At 40.4% G+C, this 25,395-nt stretch overlaps 1 protein-coding gene across 2 annotated transcripts in view; it reads left to right on the top strand.

Annotated features, from left to right (window-relative positions):
* Positions 1-13,087, top strand: part of rai14 (retinoic acid induced 14) — a 29,353-nt gene extending 16,266 nt beyond the window's left edge. Inside the window, exons 7-18 of one of the 2 annotated variants that reach the window (XM_026999370.2) lie at positions 763-833; positions 4,580-4,686; positions 4,939-5,126; positions 6,187-6,212; positions 6,658-6,744; positions 7,236-7,325; positions 7,453-7,575; positions 8,098-8,199; positions 8,458-10,014; positions 10,131-10,283; positions 10,590-10,655; positions 10,783-13,087. In XM_026999370.2, the coding sequence (XP_026855171.2) occupies positions 763-833; positions 4,580-4,686; positions 4,939-5,126; positions 6,187-6,212; positions 6,658-6,744; positions 7,236-7,325; positions 7,453-7,575; positions 8,098-8,199; positions 8,458-10,014; positions 10,131-10,283; positions 10,590-10,655; positions 10,783-10,860 (2,648 nt within the window). In that variant the 3' untranslated portion in view covers positions 10,861-13,087. Of the gene's footprint in view, positions 1-762; positions 834-4,579; positions 4,687-4,938; positions 5,127-6,183; positions 6,213-6,657; positions 6,745-7,235; positions 7,326-7,452; positions 7,576-8,097; positions 8,200-8,457; positions 10,015-10,130; positions 10,284-10,589; positions 10,656-10,782 lie in introns of both variants that reach the window. The other variant, XM_026999369.2, reaches the window with a different exon arrangement.
* Positions 13,088-25,395: the final 12,308 nt, after the last annotated feature.

The raw sequence follows: 25,395 nt of genomic DNA, 5'->3' as shown, positions 1-25,395 counted from the left end.
AGTGTGCGTGCGCGAGTGCGTGTGAGTGCGCGAGAGTGTGCGCACGAGTGAGCGTGCGCGCGAGTGAATGTGTGCGTGAGAGTGAGTATGTGTGAGTGTGTGTGTGTGTGTGAGAGAGAGAGAGAGAGAGAGAGAGAGAGAGAGAGAGAGAGAGAGAGATTTTGCTGCATTTGTTATAAGCAGCCTCCTGCCCCAGGACTGAATGTACCTTATTAAAACTTGACTATACCAGACTGCTGGTCAAAGCTTTTGGAGGCAGTGAGAGGCATGCTATTCAACTTCAGAGAAATTGCTTCTCAGGAAGCCAGATTGCCCTTGAATCAGAAGAATGCAGTACTGTCAGTACCATTATCTGTTGACCATTGAGCTTTTTCCCAGCACTTTGTGCCATGGGGATTAAAGTACAGGACAGAGCTGGAGTGCTTACAGCCACCTGGAGGCTCACGTGCCCATGGCAGGTCAGTAGTCAGTCAGAGGGTTACTGCCAGGGTAAAGAGGCAGGCCATTTATAGGGAACAGGCCGATCGCCTGCCTGATGGTAATTGCTGGCTCCTTTGTGTGTGTAGCATATGGTGGAGTAATTTTGGTTAGGGTGGTGTGCTAATTGTAAGGGAGGAAATGGTATAAATAGGGAGTCGAGTTGTGTCTCTCCATGGCACACTGTGGACACATTGATTACTGCATAAAGATGTTCAGCCTTTTCAACCAATCTACCTTTCCAGCAGGAAGACTGAGGCTTGGTCTTTTTATCTGTTCTCACAGCTGCGAGTGGAAACATTGGGATTGTTCAACTCCTGTGTGAGCACAAGTGTTCATTGAATCTCAAAGATGCGGTACGTAGACGTTTAACTGTTTCAGAACCAACCCAACCCCTCCATGGAATTCACAGCAGTGTGTATACTCCTACCCCTTTGCCACACTTCATTGCACGCGTTACTGCTATCCAAATGTGTCTGCGGATTACCTCAACCACATGCAATAATAAACACCCAGCGGCACACCTACTGTTCTCTCCAGAGTTTGGCTCAGTGTTTTGGTTGTGGTGATTAGAGTCTTCCATATGCAGACTTGAGGTCTCCATGAGAATGAGGTTGCTATGTCTGGCTCTTTTTCCCCTGTCCCTCTGGTGGGCATTAGGCCTCTTTTTAAGATGGTTGTTTTCTGGGTTATTCCCAGTATACTGATTCTCTCTGTAATTATACATCTCCTCTTGTCTCATCTTGTCTCCTGTCTCCTCTCCTCGTCTCATCTCCCTTCTCCTCTCCTCGTATATCCAGCCCTATTTTACTCAACTGGACACTGTACCATGCATAAGTCAGCATCTGCACATTTGTCTGTAATGAGTATTATCATGACTTGGGTCACTTGGACATTTTGCTTTGAAATAATAAATTAATTTGACTTAAGGCAGTTGAAAGGCAGATTCAAAACATCTGACATTAAGCATTCCCTAGCATGACCACTGTAGTTGTGAATTAAATAACTGGTTGCTTCCATAATAATATTTATTTTAGTTCTTGGATTAACCTGATTGAAAGATGGGTTCCAGGCTCTGAGTTTCTGATGCAAAAAACATTTATACTGCCACAAATGACCATAATGGGGTCTTTTGAGCTACATGGGCGTTGTAAATGTGATTTGAGGAAGGTGAGTGTAGCTGAACTACTATAGCTGGGCACTATGCAGTTGCTTATTCCCCAAATAATCATATGTTTCATTCAAGATATTTAAAGCATCTCCGATATGGAAGCTTTTAATAATGCGGAAGGCCTCTCAACATTAACCACGTGTTACATAGTTCTGCATTCTGCAACATCTGCTGTGGAGTGCCAAAGCCTGCCTTAATGAACTGCTGTCATTCTCTCGGTTATGCATTCACGGAGGAGGCTCTGTTGTGCAGTTGTCTGAGCAAAATCGGAGAAAAAGACGGTTTATATGTGCTGCCCAGAAGCACAGCTCGCCGTAGTTGGACATCGTCAAAGACGAGCATCGCACATTTTGTTTTTGTTGCTTTTCTCCCTGTAGCAGGATTGAGCTGTTCTCAGTAGCTGCTCTCTCCTGGAAGGCAAAAATGGAGAAACACATTTTGCTTCAATGGCATGCTGGGATTCATACAAATTAAGGCTGTGATGCCAACTGACGAGGCACTGTGGGAGTTTCTCTGTAGGACCTGATGTTCAATTTAAAACAACAAAACCCCAAACAAGTCAGTGAAAATTACAGAGCTGTAGAGTAATGATTAGTGTCTCCCTCAGATTCTTTTCTTCTCCATCTCCATAACAGTCATTTTGTGTTTGGCATCCTCATCAGTGCCATGCTGGCCAATATTCTGGCATGGTCCACGTTCTGAACATGTAACTTGCATCTGGAACATATTCCCCTTCTAGTAACATGGAGGTGTGCCAATTTGCTAATCTTAAACTTGCCATGCGTCCATAAGATATGGATGAAATACCACAGAAATATTTTAACAAGGAATAAAATGTATTGGAAATATTAAACAAGTGTGGGGAATATAGAAACATAGACCAAGGAATAATGCTTATACGTTGGTGAACCAGCCACACAACAGAACAGCAGTACTAAATGTAAGGGATTTTGAGACCTGTTTTTGCCCAGAACAATTCATGGCCATTCAGCAGTGGGTCATGTAAGCAAGAGGAGCCCTCACCAGTACTGTGGCATGAGCCTTGTTTTGGTCAGTATTCCTCCTCACCGATAAGGTTGGGCATTGAGTGCCTATAGGGAATGGGGAGATGAAACCTACTCCACTGTACAGCTTGTAGCTGTGTAGTGCAAATTAAGGGCTGGTCTCTTGTTTCATGTTTTTCAGATAGCTTCTCTTAAGAGTAACTTGCAATGTAAACCTTTATAAAATATGGAACAGAAACTAAATGCTAATTTTATCTTAAGTGAGCCAACAAGAATAGAAATGACCTAATAGCTGCTGCTAGAGACTAAAAGTCTGAATGTGTTTTATATGGTGTTTAAATCACCATTGTACTGTACTCTGTAACGCTCTGAAAATAACCCAATCAATTCCCTACTTTGCCCCTTCCTCTGTGTTGGTTTAAACCATAGCCGTAACATTCTCTGGAAGTCTGAATGTGTTTTATATGGTGTTTAAATCACCATTGTACTGTACTCTGTAACGCTCTGAAAATAACCCAATCAATTCCCTACTTTGCCCCTTCCTCTGTGTTGGTTTAAACCATAGCCGTAACATTCTCTGGAAGTCTGAATGTGTTTTATATGGTGTTTAAATCACCATTGTACTGTACTCTGTAACGCTCTGAAAATAACCCAATCAATTCCCTACTTTGCCCCTTCCTCTGTGTTGGTTTAAACCATAGCCGTAACATTCTCTGGAAGTTCAGGCCAAGTGCTAGCATTACACATGGCTTAAATGTCAGATTGTTAAATTGGTCACCCCAGCTCTGGAGTTCTTTCCAATACAGATGCCAGGCCAAAGTTACTTTATATAGGACAGAACCTATTTTGTACTCTTTATATTTTACTGTTTGAGCTTCAGTCAGTTTATGTGAGCCTGCTCACATTCAGTGGATAAGGAGAGAATTTGAAAGGACTTTTGGGACAATAATGCATGCGCAGCTGCTCAAAAACATACATGAGTGCACAAACGGGTCTAAACTCATAGAACACAAAGACCATTTTGTACCAAAGTTTAGAACTAGCAGGATTTCATTGCCGTCACACTTTGGTGCTGAAATCTGCACCGTGTTGTAGGTGACATTGAGAGTCTAGATCAGCCCTTCCAGGACAGTGTTTGTACTGAAAGTAAATGACCTAGTGGACTGAAGTCAAAACGTATGTGATTTGGACAAAGACTGCTCATCCCTGGAAAACCAATCTGCCTTGAGTGCACCATATTGCCTGCTGTCAGTCTGGTACAGATTTATGTGCACTGAACCAGATTGTAACGTTTACTTCTTCAAGGTCAGTGATTCATCACCAGTGCAAATGTTCAAATGCATTCGTACCTCTCACTGTAGTTCCGTATGTTCAAATGCATTCTTACCTGTCAGTGTACTTGGTTGGGGTGAGATTTCATCTTCCTGAAGCTGAGCTTAAGCTTCCCTAAATGGGTTTATGATGAGGTGTTGCTTTCCTAGCCTGGGATAATTGCCACAGCCCCTTAGGAAGAGGTGCGGGATGGGGGGTGGGGTTTCAATCCCCATTGGACTCTGTCCCTGGATAGGAAAAACTACTGCTCTGAACTTTCCAAGAGGTATAAAAAGATAATTTAGCATGCTCCTTTAAGTTGGTGTTGTTTGTTTTGCACTTAAACCATGATGTTGCACTTTTGTTTTAATTGACTGTCTGAAGCTGTGACACATCCATTGCTGCCCATCACTTCTGCCTGGGTGTGTTCCTAAAGCACACCATCTTTGCCTTTTTATGGCATTAACAACATGTCTGTCTTGCACCACCAAAAATTACGTAACTGTGGGTCTGTAATATCTATGCATTTTTAGACCAGTTGAAACTGGCATTTGTGGCCCGTTTGCCTTCGGAACATAAAACATGTGGATGAGGAGTTAATCTTACTTTCCTTTAGGATGGACTCACACCCCTGATGATGTCAGCCAGACACGTCCATGCGGAGGTGTGTCGCAGTCTGCTAGACTGTGGGGCAGACGTCAATGCTTGTGATAAGAATGGCAGGTGGGACCCTTGTGTAGAATGATTAACAGAATGCTGTTCTTTTGACAACTGGCTCATCAGCTCAGCCTGTGACTAAGATACTTTGTGCTCTTCGTAGTGCTAAACGGAACACTGCCTTGCTGGTTCATGCTGCCTTGCTGGTTGATACCAAATAAGGATGTGCTGTTATTGTGCTAGGGTTTGTGCTTACCTAACACCACTGTGTGAGCATGGTGATGACTTGCCGGTGACTGATGCCTTGAAATCCAACAGGGCTGCTGTCATGCTAGCAAGCGAGAGTGGCTGTGGGCCTACAGTGGAGGTGCTGCTGCAGAGTGGAGCTGACCTGGACGTGGTTGACTCCTTGGGCCACGATGTTCTGCACTACGCCAAGATGTCCGGCAGCACGGATGTCCTAGCTGCCATCAACGCCTCCCTTCTCCTCCTACAGACTGACTCAGGTAATCCCTACTGTAGTTCCACTGAGAATTCTCACAAGCATCCATTACCTCTAGCACAGACAGGGACGTTGGCCCCACTCCCCACCTTTTTTCCTTTTCAACACAGCACCATTTGATATTCGTTATTTAGCACCTAACGTTAAACCCCAGCTATGTTCATAGTGAATTGTATAGACTGGTATGAGTTTCCCGAACTACATGCAACATGAGTCACTGAGGTTGAAACTCAGAATTGAGAACTGCATTTTTACAGCCACAGGAATGTTCTTTGGGCCACAGAAGGAGAGGGCTCTCGAGGTAAGGGCTTGATGGTGTAGGCCAGTGAAACAAAAACATCTGAAGAAGGCAATACAAAGAAGGGATTCCAGAGATTATTTTACAGTTTCTAATAAAGAGGAAAAAAAGCAGCCTGGCTAACGCTCAGTCCGAGCTGTCAGTTGTTAAGTTTATGCTTGTGCAAGGCATAAAGCAGCAATAATAATCATCTTTTCTCCTAAAATTTCAAAAGCAGTCTTTCTAACTTTTAGTGAACATTCAGTGGGTGAAATTTTGAATAATTATTGGAACTGCTTTTGAAGTAGGCACTTGGATTGTCTCCTAAAGAGAATAATGAAAACTTTTAAGTATGCTCTTTACACTCATCCTGTGGGCCTCTCTGTGGTAAAGTAAGATGCATGAGACATCCTTGACTTATTTGCTGTGTTCCTCTTTTCTTTTAAAATGTCACCAATGCAAGAGCGCTAGCGGATGGAATTTCATGAGCAACATCTCAGAGCCATGCTGTCATTATTTTTCCTCTTTTGGTCAAAGCAACTTGAGCAGCACACTCGCTGTTTGCGCAAACTATGTCAGCTCAATATTGCCATCTTGTGGTGGTCAGTCACTGCTTCCTCTGTGTAGATCCTGATGCTGTTTCTGGTTGCTTGATAATTGAATGTACTGGAAAGATTTATTCACCATAATTAGTACAGGAGTCAGCCAGAGACATGACATTTCATTTTTCTTTCATACTGCCACCCCATGTTTTTGTTTGTTTGTTTGTTTTTGTTTGTAAAAGCAGATAAGAATGCAACCAGAACACCCCAGGTAAGCTGCTTATTTTAATTTTTCTTTTATTTTCATTGTGTTTTTCTTCTCATATTTCCCTTTTCTATAATACATTATTTGTGTTCGTGAAGGAATGTTTCTTTATATACCTAAAGTTCACAATTTAGCACTATTAAGATCAACTTTGTAGTTGTTGTTGTAGTCACCCAGCTGAGCTTATTTTCCACCGTGTTGTGCCATAACTGGGGACAGTGTTGGAGTTGTAATTCTATACGAGCATTACTGTGTAATAAATATTTAATGCACTTTTAGCAATGTGCATGAGTATATGCTTCACACTCTAGCTAGAAAATGTTTTCCCTATCAAATTCTTCTGTTTTATATGTATATTTTTCTTACTAACCATTTTGAATCACCCCTATCTCTTTCTCTCTCTCTCTCTCTCTCTCTCTCTCTCTCTCCCTTTTCTTTTACCTGTACTCAGCATGATCATGTGGTTAAGCTAAATGAAGAGAGAAGCACAACCCCCAAAAAGAGAAAAGCACCTCCTCCTCCGATCAGCCCAGAGCAGGTAAAGGCCCTTCGTGTGCTCAGTCTGTTAAACTGTATGCGTCTGTGTCATCTCAGCTACAGGTGCATGTGGACGGCTTAGAATGCCATATTTGTGGTGTGTGTTTTGTTACAGCTATATTATATTTAAAACCACTATATTTAAAAGTCTGTGGCCTTTCTCCAGATTTTGTAGATCTGAGACTAAATTGGAAAACTGGACATATAAAGGCTTTCTGAAGTCTGCTGTAGTAAATGAAAGGCTTTTGCATTTACCAGATTTTTCAGTACCTGTTTAGCCAACCTGTAAAGTTATGAAAAAAATATTTGCTTAGAAGGATTGAGCCTCTGAAAGCAAAACAATATTTTCTTATCTTGAGTAGGATTTAATGTCACTGTTTTCATATTAAACTTGCTGAGGAACATGGATCTTAGTTTTTGGTCTTGCATTGCCGTTGTATATGTTTGTCTTTAAGTTTGACTATTTTCTATGTCCATTGCAACATTGTTCAGTTGGCTGGTATTGTCTCTCCGCCTTACTTGACCCCAGCCGAAACTCCTGTATCAAGTAAAAGTGATTCGTCCAAGAGGTTCAATTACAAGGTAAAGTACACTCCAGTGCAGGCAACAGAGCCAAAATGGATCCATGTTGTGGTGGACTGAGCAGCAGTACCCATGCCAACGTCTCCGCAGCAGCTTGCGGCTCTCTCACCCCGCCGTGTTTCTGCAGAAGGAGGATCTGAGGAGCATCACACTGAAGGAGGAGATCGAGAGGCTCCAGGAGGAGAAGAGCATACTGTTGGACACCATTCAAAATCTGAAGCAGCAAATTATAGAGCAGAGTGAGCCCAAGGTGAGTAAAGGCCAGCCCTTCAATGTTCCCTCACGTGGCACCGCTTTGATCCTCCACCATGCGCTCTACCTGGAGCCGTCTTTAACAACTGCGGTTACTGGCCTTGGCGTGAGGGGACCCAGCGGCATCCCTGTCCCGGCCATTTTGCTGGACCTAGTCTTGTGTTTAAAAGCCTCACCTTGTGTTTTACATTTCCACGTTTGTTATTTTCGTCCGCCTTGATTTTGTCGAGAGTCTCTGAAGCCTTTGAATTGACAGAGAAGACCTTGAAATGTCTTACCGCACTCTTCATTGCCATCCATGGTGTTCAAAAATCACATTCCTAGAGCTGGCTAGTTTAGTCAGAGTTTTACCGTTATACAAGTTTACTCTGTTTCTCTAATTACCGACTTTCTGAAGCGTGATCAGAGAATTGTCGTGCAGACATGTTGCAGGCTATAATAGGAATTCAGTGAGATATTCTGCCTCAGACCTAATAAAGGGGTCTTTTAAACCAGACACTCTTTTTCTGTGTTGAAACAGACAGCACACCGTGGGAATACAGATTCAACATTAGTGGCATCGCTGCAAGCAAAGGTGGCTTCCCTCTCTCTGGAAAACCAGCAGCTTGCCCAGATAATCAAGGTAATTGCTCTGTAGAGAAACCAAATAATGGCCTTACATAATGTTGATATCAGCAGAGGGAATGAACAGAGGTGCAATGCATGGTTCATTTGTCAGCCTCCGGACCAGTCTAGTGACTGCAAATGCAGGGGCTTTAGGTTTATGCAACTTTCAACTGTGCAGTGTTGATACTGTAAGGCAGCAATCGTTATACTTATACTCTAATTTGTTATAGCTATACTATATTTAATTATGCCTTTTTTCCATCTTGCTGAGCAGAAACGTCCTGCTCCTCAAGGTGAAGAAGACGGGCAACTTTCTCGCCCAAACAGCATTGACTCCAGTGCCTCTTACCACTCCACCCACGCAGACCTCGATCACTCCAGCGAAGGTCACAGCCAAGCAGCTGACGTGCAGGAGCTCAGCGAACTGTCAATCCTGGATGTGAGCAATACACCTCTCGGGCATGAGGAGAAGGACAGGGCGGTATTGAGGGCGGGCAGCGGAGATGAGGTCCTGCTGCTTAGGGACGCACTGCAGAGTCTGCAGGCTAAACTGCATGAGTCAAGGCTGGAGAACCGCTCACTGCAGGCCCAGCTGAAGCCCAGCTCCTGTGCGGATGAAGCTGGAACCAAAGGCGTGTCAGAAAGTGTGGCTGAACTTAAAGTTAAGCTTGCAGACATGCAGCGAAAATACCAGGAAGTGTTGGAAGAGGTGCAAAATCTCAGGGTGGAAGGGAGAGGACATGCAAGTGCTGGAGAAGATCCCATGATTCAGAAGTTTCAGTATTTGAAGGGTTGTCTTGAGCAGGAGATTAAAGATCTGAAAGCAAAGCTGGTGAAGTCTCAAGAGGAGAAGACGCGCGACGCTGCTTTGGTGAAGGATCTGGAAGCTCGACTGCAGGGCACTCACATGACCGAGGATGAGCGTCAGGAACTGAAGAAGTCTTACAATGTCCTGGTGGAGAACGTCAACCAGGAGAAGGCGCTGTTGATTGAGAAGTACAAGGAGGCTCAGGAGGAGATCAAGATTCTACAGGAAGCCATACGTGGCACAGTGCCCGTCGAGGCTGCTGCCAAAGACTTTGAGGAGATGAAGGCAGAGCTGGGTGAGGTTATTGAAGGGCTCCAGAGGCGGCTGCTGGAGCTCTCAAAGTCGTATAGCGAGGCCAAAAGTGAACTGAGCGCAGCCCGCAGCCAGCTCCAGGTTAAAGCTGCAGAAGCTAAGGAGAGGCCAGACGTGGCGGATCCCACCAAAGAACAGAACGAGCAAAAAATACAGGAGCTCGCTCTCAAGTTGAAGGACGTGCAGAGCACACTGAAGGACACCGAGGTCAAGTACCAGGCGGCACTGAGGGACATCGCTGAGCTCAAAGAGAAGGCTGAAGTGCAGGCTGAGGCTTCCTTAGGGAATGCCGTGAAGAACTTGGAAGTTGAGGTCGAGGACCTTAAGATGCAGCTCTGCCAGAAGACCTCACAACTGGATGCCCTGCAGGGCCAGCTGGCGGCAAAGAACGACACACCACCAAACAATTCCGTGTCCAGGCTGGAGCACGAGCAGGTGAGGGAGTCGCTGGAGCGAGAGGTGAAGCACCTGACCCACCTCCTTCAGGACGCACTGAGGAAACAGGATGAGATGGCCCTGGAGGTGACGGCCGCCTGGCAGGAGGTGAAGGACGGAAGAAATGAGAAGCAGGCTTTACAAAAGCTGGCTCTGTCGAGAGAGCAGGAGAGCAATGCATTGAACACCAAGTATAGGGAGGCCCAGGATGCCATTATGCAACTGAAGAAACAGGTGGAGAACCATGTCAACTCTGAACGGGAGAAGAACAAAAAGGTGAATTCTGTAATCTACTGACTTGGTCAAGATTTCAGGTGTCTTAGTTCACACCCCTCATCCCAGGGTCACTTCATTTGCTGCTCACTTGCAGTGTTTGTTTTTCTTCATTTAAGATTGATGATCTGTCAAAGGAGGTTGGCAAGTTGAAGGATGCCCTGAACAGCCTGTCCCAACTCTCATATACTACCAGTAGCCCTAAAAGGCAACAGAGTCAGCAGGTTGAATCTCTCCAGCAGCAAATCAAGCAGTTGCAATACCAACTGGCTGTAAGATACAAGGGTTTTTTTTGCTCAATTACTTGTATATTTTGAATATAAGGAGTCATCATTTTATGCATTTTCATAGCTAAGGTGATAGATGTTGAACAATGTAGCTGCTGATTAAAACTCTTGAGCATCACTGAAAATGAATCACCAGCAGGGCAATCATTAATTTATTTATTATGAAGCTCTTCTTATGTCATTTAGCAAAGAAATTAACTTGAAGCGTTGCCAATGGTACTGTATAACCAGCATAGCTATATGCTGGCATTGAATTATTTGTCATGTCTTTCATATTTCTTTTCATAATAGGAAAGTAAGAAACAGCACCATGAGATCGTCTCAGTGTACAGGATGCACCTCCTCTATGCCGTCCAGGTTAGCCCTCTCCAGTCATTTTATTGCTTATATATGTAGTGACCATGAAAGTAATCATTCTGCTTTTTTTTATCAGCAGTTAATGTATTTTTGATTTGCTGTTTGTTTTTTCCTGATTTAATGTTAGGGTCAAATGGATGAAGATGTGCAGAAGGCCTTGAAACAAATTCTGATGATGTGTAAAATGCCCAAAGAACCCAAGTGATTGATCAGATGCAGTCATATTACAGTCATATTACTGTCATGTACTGCTCTAGTTACTGTGGGATGAGACAACAGCTGCTTGACTGAGCTCATTGCTCAGTCGAGCAGCATCACATTGAGAATGGAAATGAAGCCAGATGAATGAATTGATAATACATATTAGCAAATACCAGCTCATAAAGTGAGAAAATTTACAATGAACCATTTTTTAAAATTACATTGTTCACGTTTTCATTGAACAATTTTAAAAGTCAAGTTACATTTATATATTGTAAAATGTGTAAGTACATGTATCATGTAATCTGAAATACTTTCATGTCTATAATGTAAATCAAAAACATTTGTTACAATGCATACTTTACTCATTTAGACTACAGGACATTTTGTGTCTCTGCACATTAGAAATACGATATGGCATTGCGTGCTTGATGAAGCAGAGCAATGAAATATAGTCGTGTAACTTTTTTTTTTTTTTTCTTTGTATGTTTGTAAAACTTTTTGCAGTGTGTGCATGCTGAGAAAAAAATTGTAGACATAAGATTTACCATAGCATACCTTTTGTTTTAAAGGCCTCTTGCTTCGGGAGATATTTACATGGAGCGTATGTCCTTGCTTCACACAGCAATGTCCCTCCTCTCTGTTTAATCACATCTGGTGTTCCCTGTCAAAGCTATAGGACATGAAGAACCGACATCTGTGTTTAAAATAGTACTTAAAACTTGATATTTGTCCTCTATTAAGCTTATTTTAAAACGTCTTTGTTGTTGCTGTGAACAAGTGGACAAATGTTTGTTGATGACTTATTGTGGCATTTTAGAAATCTGATGCAGGGGCTTCTTATCACAGACTTGTCACATTAGTTTTTGTTAAAGGAATGAAATGATGCAACTGGTTTTAGTTTTACCTCACCTGTTCAATATTTGTTGTGTTGTACAGTTTGGAGGGAGAGGGGGGAGGAGACATTGCTTGCTGTACCAGGCACATGGGACAGCAGTAGAGTTAGTTTACATAGACGCACTTGTTTAATTGGATATGTACCATATAGGATGCCATGTACAGCTTTACCTGTATACTTGCTTTTGCTTTGTACTGTAATTCTGAACATGGCCTAGCAACCCTCTGTAAGCATGCCAGTCACTTTTAGAATATGATAGTTTTATTCTGAATTAGGTTCAAGTTCGTACTGGTTTTGTATGTTTGGTCATCTTTTTCTATTTAGACGCTGTTATGCAAGCAAAATATGCCTTGTTAATTAAGAACAAGGCTAGAAACGGTGCTCTTCCAATATACAGCAGATTTGTTATTTTTAATTTATAACATCCGTTTCTCAGAAGGTGGTAATCTGGATATCAACCTTTCTGGCCCAGAGGAAGGTTTGATTGTTACCTCTATCCAGTGTCTGCTGTCCTCTCTGCTCTATCCCTCTGTCCTCTGCTTACAGGGATGGTTCCTAATTTACAGGGACATCAGCAGATTTCTAGCACAAAACATCTTTCTCTTTTCAAAGGGGAAAGTTTTGCCATGCACACAGAACATTTGATTTTAGTTTATAATATTATAATAAAATTTAGCTTATTTTTTAATATTTAGCTTATTTAGTCATCTCCAGCTTCTAGTTCACCGTTCATTCACCATTCAGGTTGCCTTTGTGTCCTGTAAGGTGTCCCTCTGCATGTATGTATGTAAGGAATGAGGATCAGCCTGCACATTTTGGCAGTTCCTTTTATATACTGCATGTTTTAATGTATAGTTATGTGCAAAAGGAGACAACATGGTTGGGTGTCAATATATATAGCCAGATACCCTATACAACCACATAGAACACACATCTGTGCCAAAATATGTGTTGGTTTTGTTAGACATTGTATGACATTTTTATGGGTCTGTGGACTTTGTTGAAGCTGACCTGTAAATGTGATAATCAGAAACCTTTTTTGACCATCTTTAATTAGAAGCTGTAATCATTTGGTGATTAGGTGTATTTCAAATTGGAAATGTGAGTTCAAGCTATGACCAGTAATGTTTGCTGACTCCTTCTGTTCTACTTATCACCCTGTGTCCTTTTGAGTGTCATGTTTGAACCCCTGTACAATATTTAAAAATATTTTTTCTCTCCTTTTTGACTTGCTTATTTTGTTTGTGTTGTTTTTTTAGGACTTTGCAAAAGAGAAAAATTTAGAGGTTTCATTGTCAAGGATTTTTCCAATTATTAAATGGTTATGAATTAATTCCTTTGTCTTCAGTAATTGATTCTGAGTTTTTTGCACAGTGTAATTGTAGTACTTTTACAGACACTTGGATTGTGGTGACAGGATGTGTACTAAAATGTTCATTATGTTCTTTTCTTTTTGCCCTCCCCCTGTGTGATTAGTTTTAAATGGTAATGCTTTGCCCAGACTGACTCGACTCAGCGGTACCTGTGTGAAGATGCAGAATACTCATACTCAGGCCTGCTATAGCAGTGGCCTTTCTAGGAAGTCCAATTACTGGCAATAGAACCCATCTGTTTATCCATCGCCCCAGGGTGACCATCAATAATGATTAATTGCATTGAAAAGAGGCCCTGGCGGCTGAGCCTCGATGTGCTTTTTATATCTCCTGATAGGCTTTGCCATTGGACATCTTTTAAAGTTTCATTATTTAAAAGTTTCAGGAAAAGTCATTATTTCGTTACGGGATGTTAGGAGATGAGAACACCAGAGTTTCATTTTTCTTCCTCATTTTTAAGGTAGTGTTATTTCACTAAAAGAAGTGCCATTCATCCCTTTAGGTTTGTTCTAAACCTAATAACACTGTCTTGTGTTCATTATGCACATGTAAGAATCCCCACATTGTTCAAATGTTGCGGTGGACTTAATGTGGTGTTGGCTAGATTCTTGATGAGGTCATCACCTCTATACTTCTGTAGCCAGCAACTGCTCCACTCAAAGGTAGGAAATGAAACCACTACCCTACCATGCCCCCAGGGGTCTAATTACAATTTATACTGAAGGGGAACACGCCCTCCTTGGCCCATTCAGATATGCTCAAAATGTCTCTCCCAATTTTATGAGGGAGGGCAGGGGGAACTACATAAAAATATTCCACTCACTAACTTGTATAAGTAATATTAGGTTCTGTCAGTTGATGATTATTATACCACATCACCAAGGTCTTTATAACGCCCCTGGCTTGCATGGAAAAGTATTGTTCACATCAATACGTCATTTGGCACTGGAACTGTAATTGTGGAAATTAAATTTTAATAAAAGTGTCAGTAACTGTATGAAGCAGAAGCATTTTTAGTGAAAACAGAACTAATTACTCAAATATATTTTGCTCCTCCACCATCCACTGTGTAGTTGAACTTGCTTATGATAAATAGCATTATTAATGTTTGTTTCATAATGTGCAGACAGTTGTTGTTTTTTGTTTTGTTTTGGGGTTTTTTATAGTCAGCTTTTATTTAAAGTGAGTCGTCATTACCAAGAGGAAGGGTGGCAGTAACATTCGCCAGTTTTTCAGGCAGCCTCATAAAAAAGAATAAGTTGAGAGCAATAGTAAATGAGTATCAGTCAGACGATAGACGTATACAGTAGTAGAAGAGATGAATTAGTGTTTCTTGATATAATTGCCAGTCTGATCAGGAATGTTCAGTAATCCATTCCTGAACATTATGGCATACCTGTGGTTTACTGATAATATATTTTATTCATGTTCGATTGGGTGGAGTAAGAAGATGATAACAGGGCAGGGATAGCAGGTGAGTTGAGAGGAAAAGAGAGGAAGAAAGAGATGAAAGGAGAGATATAGGGAGGAGATGGGAAAACGGCAGAGGAAAGAAGAGATGACTGGAGAACGCGGGAGAGGAAAAGACATGACTGAGAAGAAAATAGGACAGGAGGCGAGAGGGCTACAGAGGAGATCACAGCAGAGGCCTCTGCTGCCCACCCAAGAGTACTTGAAAGTAAATAACAACAGTCTGGACTTATCACAATATCTGGAATGGTCTTCATTTAACAATGCAAAGATTTCTGTTTATATGATAACAGTTATTATTGGCCTTAATCTCTTAATGTGTTGGTGAATTTTCAAATATTTTATAATGGCAGCAAATGGGTTTTAAGATTTTGACATTTCTATGTGGAATTTGTGTGTATAAAGTTCTATCAAGAAATTCTAATGAATTTTACAAACTAGACACATTGTAATTATTCTAATGCTTCCTATGTATTTAAATACAGAATTTTATCTTTAATTGCTTTCTATAAATAAATAAATACAGAATCTAAAATAGTAAATAATGGTTTTTTTTGTTGTTTATTTTTTACATTTATCTATTTCTACAGGTATTTATTTAATCGTTTCTTTATTTATAGATTTATTAGTTTTGTTTTTTTTTCCTCCACTATGCTAATGAAGCGGAGTAAACCAACACATTATTGGGTAATTGTAGGGAAAGCAGAGAGTTAGATTACGCTTGCCTTGGTTTTGAATCACGTTGGCACCTTAACCTTAGTTCACCCTACATCAGAATAGATGCGGCGAGCACCACTGTTCCGGGACTCCGCGGCAGACCGCGTGTTTAGGAACGTCCTCGCAGTGACAGTGGGAATGTGGATGAACTTTATGGTAGCCTATTCCCGTGAGAACGATAATAAAATATATAACAACTCAGTAACAGTCACTGCGTTTTCGCCACATGGTTTAATCTAAAACAGCTTCTGCTCGTCGGAGTTTTGTTATAGTTTTCCTTCAAAAAGTTAAAATACTGAAGAATAGTAAAAACTCTAGAACTTTGTCGACATTTATATGTTGCTGAATAAAAAACAGCATATGGTTAATGTCTTAGGTTGCATAATGTAACAAGAAAATTAAATTTTGTACTGTTTCTAGATGGAAGCTGATGGTTTGTGGCAATCGGCAAAAGTAGACCCAACACAGTTTTTGCTTGCTAAGAACAATACCTCTGCGGCTTTGCACGCAACACTAATCCTGTTATAAAGGTTATAGTGATTAAAATAGGAGTAGTGCTCTCGACGTGTAATATTATACAGAAAGAAGACATTTTAATAGTATCCATATTCTAGCTATCCTGCTACTTCTGTGATAGCAGAAGCTCTTTCTATGCAGTTACATTTGATAGCTGCCGAGTTAGACTGGGGTCACGAGTTAGACTGGGGTCGTTTTATTTCAGGATTAAATTTGGAGAAATTATGTGAGAAAAAGATGTGGACCCGTCATCGAGTTTGAAACGGATTCGCCGTGTTGGTTGGAATTGGACACGTCGACCTACTGTTTAGTCGCGTCTAGTCCGCCTACCGCCTTGCAGCTCAGCTCCTGCACACAATTAGACTGGAGGAAGAAATCCATAAATAATTACATCTAGAAATAAATAAAAGCATGAATAAAATGCTAATTTATTTATCTATTTCTGCTCATAAGTACACGTTTATTAATTCAGTTATGCATTTCTCTTTATTATTTTTGTCACACATTTATTTATTTATTTTTTTAAATCCACCACAAATGTATTTATTAATTTACGCTTTTATTGCCAAATATTAATTTATATATTTATTCATTTATTTTAGTTTTTATGTTGCTCATTTATCTATTAATTCATTCATTTACAGTTTATTTATTTATTTGTTATGTTTTGTCCTCCATACAGTATAAAGAACGTTGAGTATTTTTAATTTGATGTGAAGTTTTTTTTTTTCCTTTCCAATATAAGAAACTAAGTTCCACAAGTCACAGGTCAGTGTAGAGTAAAGATAGATTTAACTAATCATAATTTGATGTGAATGACCGTCCACACATTAAATATTTGCAAATGGCACCTCACACCCATGTGCTCTGTTAAGGAGCAGCATGGTTTGGCCACAGAGCTGAGGGCTTTTCATACATGTGTTTCTGGCTCTGCTAGTGTGCCCATTCCTGACCTGCCACCAGCACTTTACCCAAGCTATTCCCCAATAGCACCACATCGGGTTTATATGAAAATAAATGGAACCAGATGGAGCAATTGAATTTTAAAACAGATGGGATCATGTTAATAATGACATAGTACTTTAAGCTCCCAACCCCCCTTCTGCAGCTTTTCGTAACAGAACAGGTTTAAATAGCTAAGTACTATGAAATGGTGAGGGGGCTTTCTCAGAGCTGGTTAGGAAGGGTGTGCCACTTCTTTGGTGTTCATACATGAGCGGGGCTTTTGAACTTCATGCGATCCTGCACTTTAATAGCTGCTTTTACATTCACTCACACCTGATTTGTTGAAAATCAAAGAACAGAAGCCACAGTGACTCAAAACCTAGCAAAAGAGGGTCAGGCTGGTGGAAGGGGGGTGGGGGGGTGGAAGGGTGGCATGTTTGCAGCCAAGTGACAGAGAATTTATGGGAGCACTTAGGCATCTTGGAGAGTAAGTCTGAAAAAGAGAGAGAGCAAAAAAAAAAAAAACATCCAACACTTGTCTATGAGTGGCTTATTAAAAAGGTGAGAAGTGAGTGTACTGTCTGGAGGGGGGAATAATTGTACTCTTAAAAGCAACTTCAAAAGGACTGTCGTGTTGGTGGAAAACCGTTAGCAAGCCATGAAGGGAACCCAGGGAGGAAGTGGCTTGGGAGCGCTTACCCCTCTATTGGCATGTGCTGGCTTAAACCGTCTGGTCTTCACCAGGGGTAGAGGAGCTGCAGATGCCATATGCCTCAGTATCCTAGCATCCATTCATTTGTGGAGCCTCTTAACCACACTTCTATCCTTTTTATTAAGTACTTAGTATTTAGTATGTACTACCAAGACATCAGTGATCTGGAGCTAGGCTAATATTTTATTTGGGAACTGAAAATGCATTGTCGTGAGGTCAGCTTTGCATTGTCTTTGCTATCTTTGCTTACAGTTCTATCACTACACTGACGTTTTATTAGAAGTAATACTGGCGGTTATAATTTATCTATTTATCTTATATGTCTCTTCAGAGAGTACCCTAAAAGTATATGCTGGTATACTGAACTGAACATCGATTGGGGGAAAAGTTTCTGTTTTTCAGCAGGACAAAAGTTTAGTCTTTGTGACTGAATATGACTCTTCTGCACCACACTGGGCACCTAACCAAGCTTCCTTTGTAATCCTGGGCCTGTGTTCCAGTGAGGATTAATTGTTCTTTGCAGGTTTATTCTTGGTATAAGAGAAATGAGTTATTGTGTTTTATGGAAGATACAGAAAATACCAGATTCTCTGAGTAGAGGGGAATGAGGGTTAATGAGGGTTAAATTCAATACCTCATTGAATTTAAGAGTGTAAACCCTCCAAATCCGAACTGTAGGGAAGGAGCACAATGGACAACAAACACATTTTGGTATGAAAAATTATTTAATCCCCTTCCAAAGTACATGACCATATTTAAGAGAGCCTAGTGTATTGGCATTAAAAAAAGAAATATCTTTTGTAAAATGTAATATCATTCATATATTCCTTTAGCATTTTTTTGCACATGGTGCTAATGTAGCAATTATTTGAGAAGTCAAACTGTAGTCCTAGAATCTGTGGATCTATTTTGTTCTACGTAATGTTAATTCAAAATTGCAAACTGTCCTGTATTTCTGCAACTCCTGTATTCTCTAACATAATTGCATAATTCTCTAACATATTGACTAACATAATTGCTATAAAAATATGGCAAACATATGTTTCAGGTAATCTGACAAAAGAAGATGAATACAAAAATATAAAGTAAAAATATAATGTTCAGTAACATGTTTCTATAATGTACCATATCAATTGCTTCATATGTTACAGTGTATCCCTTGCAAAAAAAGCATGTAGATAATGTCTTCAATAAAATAGCACATAATACCTAATATTCATTTGGAACATTGAAGATACATGGCGAATCTTTATCTTTCACCAGTACACTACTCTCTTCTGTGAACGACTACCCTGTAAGAGGATTGAGGATTACCCACATTTTTGAACCATCATTCCTCAGTGAGAAAACTTTTTATTTGTCTAACCAAGTTGAAAAAGCCTGTCATTGTATTGTATGCTGCATTTCCCCACACAAAGTGAGCATCCAGAGTGCATGTGATCCCACTGAGGTTTTCTATGCTTGGTGTATAAATCCTTTCTGTGTTCCCCCAAATTAATGGAATGAGATGAAGAAATTCTTTGGACATGTACATATTCACTCAGCAGGTCCAGGGAAAATTCATTCCGACGCAAATTTTCAGTTAGCACTTTGTTTGCACAGCTGATGAAGGACCTCTGTCCGAAATATGTGTTTCCCTATAAACTTTGTGTACTTCACTACACTGAAGGGAAGTATATATATGGACATTAAAAGTTTATATGTGGTCATCCTTAATGAAGATGGTTTAAGAGCTTTAAAACATTTTCTTGATGCAAGACCTGAGAAGAATCCTACCACAGATATTCTTTTACCACTCACTGAACTTGGGTTAACTTTGAACTGCTTCACCTTTGACTCCTCACAAATAAGAGGAGTTAGTATGGTCACTAAAATGGGACCATTCTATGCTAACATCTTTGATATCTTGAGAAACATTTTTTTGGGGGCAGTGGTAGCTCAGTGGTTAAGATACTTGTAATTGGAAGATTGCTGGTTCAAGCCCCATGACTGCCAAGTTGCCACTGTTGGGTCCCTAAGCAAGACCCTTAACCCTCAATTGCTCAAGTTGTACTCAGTCATAATTGTAAGTCGCTGTAAGTCGAACATTTAATTGAAACATAAAGACGACGGCACTCACATGTCATACAAACAATGAACGCAACAGGGTTACATTTAACGCATTACGTCAATAATAACTGACAACACTGCACACAACGACAAGCGTTTAAACACACAAAGACTAACAATACAGGTTTGCAGGTGTGGCTACGAACATGACCCTCCCACTGCACGTGGCGGGCCAAACCACGTGACTTGCGAGAGGCGAGCGTTCCGTGACAGAACCCCCTCCCAAGGGGCGTGGCTCCCAACGCGTCCGTCCAATGAACGCGAATCCGCGGGCGCCGTGTACATGTAAACACAAACGCAACACGGCAATGCCGGGTGCCCACCCACTACCAGGCGGGCCACGTGCCACCAACAAGGGAGACCTCGCGGCGCGAGGGAGAAAGGCAGCTTCCCTGCCTCCCTCAGGGTAGTCAGGTACGCTCCTTACAACGTTGCACCCAAACACAAACACATAATAGCCCTCACACAAACGTAAGCCGCTGTGATGTGGCACCCGCCGTCCTCGCCTTGATGTGTCCATGACCTCAACGGACATGCGGGGGTGCACATCCGCCCCAGTTCCAGACGTGCTACCTCCCCTAACGGTCCTCCTCTCTCCCGCCGCTCTAGGTTTGCCTCCGAGGCTTTGGGCATACCCTTCCAGTCTCGCTGGCGAGTCTGCTGAAGGGAAGGGACTCAGGAGATCCCGCTGGCTCCACCCGACCACCCTCTTTCTGGTTGTCGTGGTGCCCCTCAGTCCTCCTCGGGCCAGGAGGAGGCTCGACAGCCTCAGCCTCCCCACCCCCAAAATTCCTGAGGGTGTTGCCCTCCGCTTCCGGAGAGGAAGCCAAACCACGTGACTTGCGGGAGGCGAGCGTTCCGTGACAACATCCTGGCATGAGGATAAGCTTTTTGGTCGTTCAGTGAAGTTTGGAAATTCTTGTTTAAATAACACCATCTGTTATAAACCTATAGACTTTAATTCCTATTTGCAGTACAACTGTTCACATTCCAAGGCCTTCACACTCCATCCCTTACTCACAGCTAATAAGACTTAAGCAAATTTTCAGTGAGAATGAAGACTACCTCTTGAAAAATGTTGAAATGTGTGAATAGTTTCAAATTGTGGAATTACTGAAAAGGACATAGATTATGCTTTTTACTTGTGTTTTACCTCCTACAGATGAGACAAAAACATCAAAGACATGCTCATCAAGAGTGACATAAATGATCATTCATGTGATAACTGTAGTAGTGTGGCCTGCAACCACTCTAGATGTGCTATGTGTACATTTATTAACACAGCTATTATTAAAACAACTGGCATAAAATAATCAATTGCCATCACCCATCCCTCATGGATTACTCTATTACTTGTAAGAGATGTAATCAGCTCTCACATAAGCCACTATGTTCACTGTACACATTACTTTCACATAAGCCAGTATGTTCACTATGCACATTACTCTTGCATAAGACAGTATGTTTATTGACACATTACTGTGCACATTCCTTTTACATAAACCACTGTTCACTGTGCACATCATGCACATAAGCCAGAAGGTTCACTGTGCTCATTACTTTCACATAAGACATGTTCACCATGCACATTACTCTCACATAATCCAGCATGTGCACATTTCTCTTACATAAAACAGTATGTTCACTGTGCACATTAATCTCACATAAGCCATTCTATTGACACAGTACTGTACTTGCACAAAGAGCTATTATACTGCTATAATAACTACTCTTATTTGACTAGCTTCTCTGATGCATTGCAATTGCCATGCCAAATATCAAAGCAAGATATTAAGGTATTATATTTAATGGCAGATATTTTTTTAAAGTCAACAGGACTATCTATACAGAATTCATCATACTGTTGTAACCCATTTGTTTCTCATGATTTGGAAAGAGTGATTTGGAATCTAAAGGTACAGGTGATTTTTTTCTCTTTATGTACCTGCAGTTTGCTCACCCTTGCTGTCATCACTCACAGTCATGTTGTGTGCAGACTGGAGATGATTAAGTGGATTACCGGTATCCTGCCTCTTTATCTGCTTGAGTTGTTTGAGTCATAATCTGATGATATGGTCATTAGGAAGGAACAGATATGAGACAGTTATGTAACACCATAATGCGGGTGTGAAAACAGATAAAAATGTAATAATACCATTTAAAATTCAAATTTAAAAAACTACTTCTATGTCTGAATTTGTTTAAACAATTAATTGAGTATTTAGCTTTGTTTTTTTAGTATTAAGAATGGGAGATGAAAAAACACATGAATGCATATTTATTCAATATTTTTGATAATTTTTAAAATATCTTTTCAACAAGTTTTGAAACAGTGACAGTATCTCTTTAAAATATTATATATATATATATATATATATATATATATATTAACCAAAATGAAAGCAATGCCTTTCTGTGCTCCCTCCCATATGCACCCCAAGGCTTTATTTACAAGCAGCATAAGACTTCTGTAAAAAAATTCAGCATCTTTGCATTGTGCAATGGTAAAGGAATAAGGTCCCCTGCGCACTTTTTATAGTAGTATAGAATGGATAACACATGCGTTTTAATGTTCAGCCTCTGGTCCTCTGTGGAGTTCCCGCTGTTTTATCAAGCTACTCAGCACAAATCTGAGTTGTCCCCTAAATGCACAGGGTAGCGCTGTGGCCTAAGCCAGTTTGTATGTTGGCCAAAGATTTGGACTGTTTCTCATTGTGTAGACTATTACTTACTGACTCTACAGGTTGCTGTCAGCCTTAATGTGTTAAAGAGGTGTCTGTTCTTTTGGTTTCCATATTTGAGACACAAGACTGAAGCTGTTAACACCTATTGGTTCAAAATTAGATGAGTTCTGACTTTTGTATTTCTTGTGAAATGAATCCAAGAAATAAGCAGACAATAACTCAGAAGTCCAGCATTGTGTTATACTTTTACTTCACTAAGATCAGTCAAATAAAATACAGTAAGTACCATGAAAATACTACAATATAACCTGGATGGGATATGACATGTACCTCTGGAGAACATGATGTCTCATCCGTGGATCTTGGATGTTTTTGTAAGAAGATAAGTCATTATTAAGCAAAGTCAAACCTATTTAGTTAATGATGAATCAATTGGAATATTTAGATAATTCTGTCCAGAGTGATTTCCTGGAATTCTGGACATCATTTACACAGCTGTGGATTTAAACAGGCCATACCAAATTCTAATAAAAGAGAGGCTGGAGGTGGTGTTTCCTCCAGTCTATGAAAATCAGTGGGGTTTTCTGGCTTGCACATGAGTGATAAGAGAAAGACTATGGTCATAGGAGTGCATTCATTTTCTTTTTATTTACTTTAATTTGTGCTTTATCAGATTTCGCCAAGGGGTTTTATTGTCATATTTTGTATGTTTCCCTGAAGTCCCAACTTAAAGAGCTCGACGTCATCGTCACTGAATGCCACTCATTTCTCTCTGACAGAAAACTAACATTTATGACCCTTGTAACCCTTTCTGCATTAGTCACACCTCCCTGCGCAGCATCAGATAGTCTCCTTGCAATTGCATTGTGATGATAGGGCCAAAAGCCATAGATAATTTTGGACATTTTGATTTGTTGCTGTATTTTCCTTTCCTTTTTTACTGGGATGTATGGTGGTCTGAAGACAAGCTGTTAAGATACTATTTTCACTGGGCATTTCAGCAGAAGCCATGCAGAGTTCTGCAGAAGCATGTGGTCTACAGGGGAATGAGCATTAAACCAAGCTACTGGAGGACCTATGCTGTACAAGTATTTGCATTACTCTCAATGTTTTTCAAAGTAAAAGGTAAACTAAGACTCAATAACTTATTTTTCTGAGGTTTGTTATTTGTCTTAAGAAAAAAGCCTTATTAATGCAATTAATCAGATGCAATATGTACTTATTGTATATAGTAAGTTATAACCTTTGCCTGTGGTGCTGATCAAACTATGCGGTGACATGTAACTGAGGTTCTGAACATCTTGTTCAGTTATCAGCAGCATGAGAAAGCCCAACATCTGAGACCAGAGACAGGCTTCATTCCACATAAATCACAAAAATTACAAGTGGGATTTTCTCTTTATATGTTTGTTTAATTTGAAATGTTTAATGTTTAATTTTTTAGAAAATTAACCTTAGTTTTTCTCTATGTATATTCTCTATGTAATAATTTGATCTTTTATCAAAATATTTGACCTATGTAATTTGGCTTTGATTGCATTGTAGCACACTGCTATCAAACACATCACATAACAGCAAGGCAATAACTACAGAAAAATTCTGACAAAAGCCTTATTTTACCATTCTCTCCATATGACTAAGCATGTAGCCTTATATCAGTATGAATAGCTGTGCAGCCTGTTGTCTTTACATGCGCTCAACCTCCGGAGGATTTGTATGCATGAAACCACAGGGCAGAACACTAAAGCCAGAGAATTTTAAAGCTTCTGAACATTATATGTTGAGGGGAGGAGAGGCATGTGTGTGGAGAATCAGACAGAGACCGTTTCTCCTTCAGCCTGAACATGTCGATGTGCCATCTCCATCTGTCCACAGCTCTCCTAGTAGGTAATGCTTCCATGAATAAGTCATAAACAGTTGCTATATTTCACTGCAGCACTTCCATGACTGTTTATGGCAGCAGGAGGGGAGGGAGGCCAGGCCGCAGAGGGCCCCTCTGACAGTACCAGGCAGAGAAGATCAGCACTGGGGAGTGATGAAACCAAGGGAGGGTCCCCAGAGTAATGTTCCGTGTGCTCGAGGAGTGCACACTTGTCAGAATGAGTAACAACCCTGTCCATCTGAGACAACACAGCATCCCCCTCTACTATCACCCGCCAGAATGCTGTTCTTCTCCAAGACAAGAGTGCTCTTTATGGGAAGGCAATAGCTCTTAGACACAATACAATTGGGTCAGGATATGGGCAAAAGTGAAAAGCACAGACCTTTTGGCTCCAGGACATTTATTCAAGGTTTGCACATGAGCTGTGGGGAGTGTATATCCATTTTATTATGCATGAAAATGAGGGTTTTCTTAAGCAGGCAAAGTCACTGACTCGTTCCTATGCATGACATATGAAGTAACTTGGGTAACTTTGGGACCGTTGTAGACATTGTATTTTCTTCTTTTTTAAAGCCTGTGTCAGCTATTGTAGGTCTTAGCCTTTTGTAGGTATTGTAACAATCCACCTTTTCATCTTACTTTTGTTTAATAGTTTTACATTTTTTTATTTACATACTTATTTATTGTCTTACTTATTTCAAATGCAAATCAAAGAAACTCTTTAAAATAATTAAGTTGATAACTGGTTCCACTGTGTCATTAGTATCTCTCTTTTTAAAATTTGGACCACTGCACACTATGTATTTGTATTTTCTTCTTTTTTAACACGTGTCAACTATTGTTGTCTCATCATAAAATGTGGCTTTAACAATTCACCTTTTATCTTTAGTTTAGCTTATTAGTTTTCAGTTAGTAAATTAATTAATCTTTTTTTTTTTTTTACTTATTTACTTACTTATTTCAACTGCAAATAAAATACATTTTTAAAGAATTAAGGTAATAATTGGTTCCACTGTTCCACTAGTTTCTCTTTTAAAAAATTAATTTTCTTCACTAAACAGTAATTAAAATGCTTAAAATTAATGTACTTAAAATTAAAATGTACATTCTGAAGGAAAAAATACCTTTTTATTTTTTTTTAAACAAACAATCAAAAAAGCAATGCATAAAACTCTGTTAGAAATGCCATGGGTATGGTATGAAAGGAATCCAAGAAATACCTGGGATTTGCCT

Source organism: Electrophorus electricus, chromosome 6 (genome assembly GCF_013358815.1).
Source record: "Electrophorus electricus isolate fEleEle1 chromosome 6, fEleEle1.pri, whole genome shotgun sequence".
Classification (NCBI taxonomy): domain Eukaryota; kingdom Metazoa; phylum Chordata; class Actinopteri; order Gymnotiformes; family Gymnotidae; genus Electrophorus; species Electrophorus electricus.
This window is presented reverse-complemented; position numbering and strand designations above follow the sequence as displayed.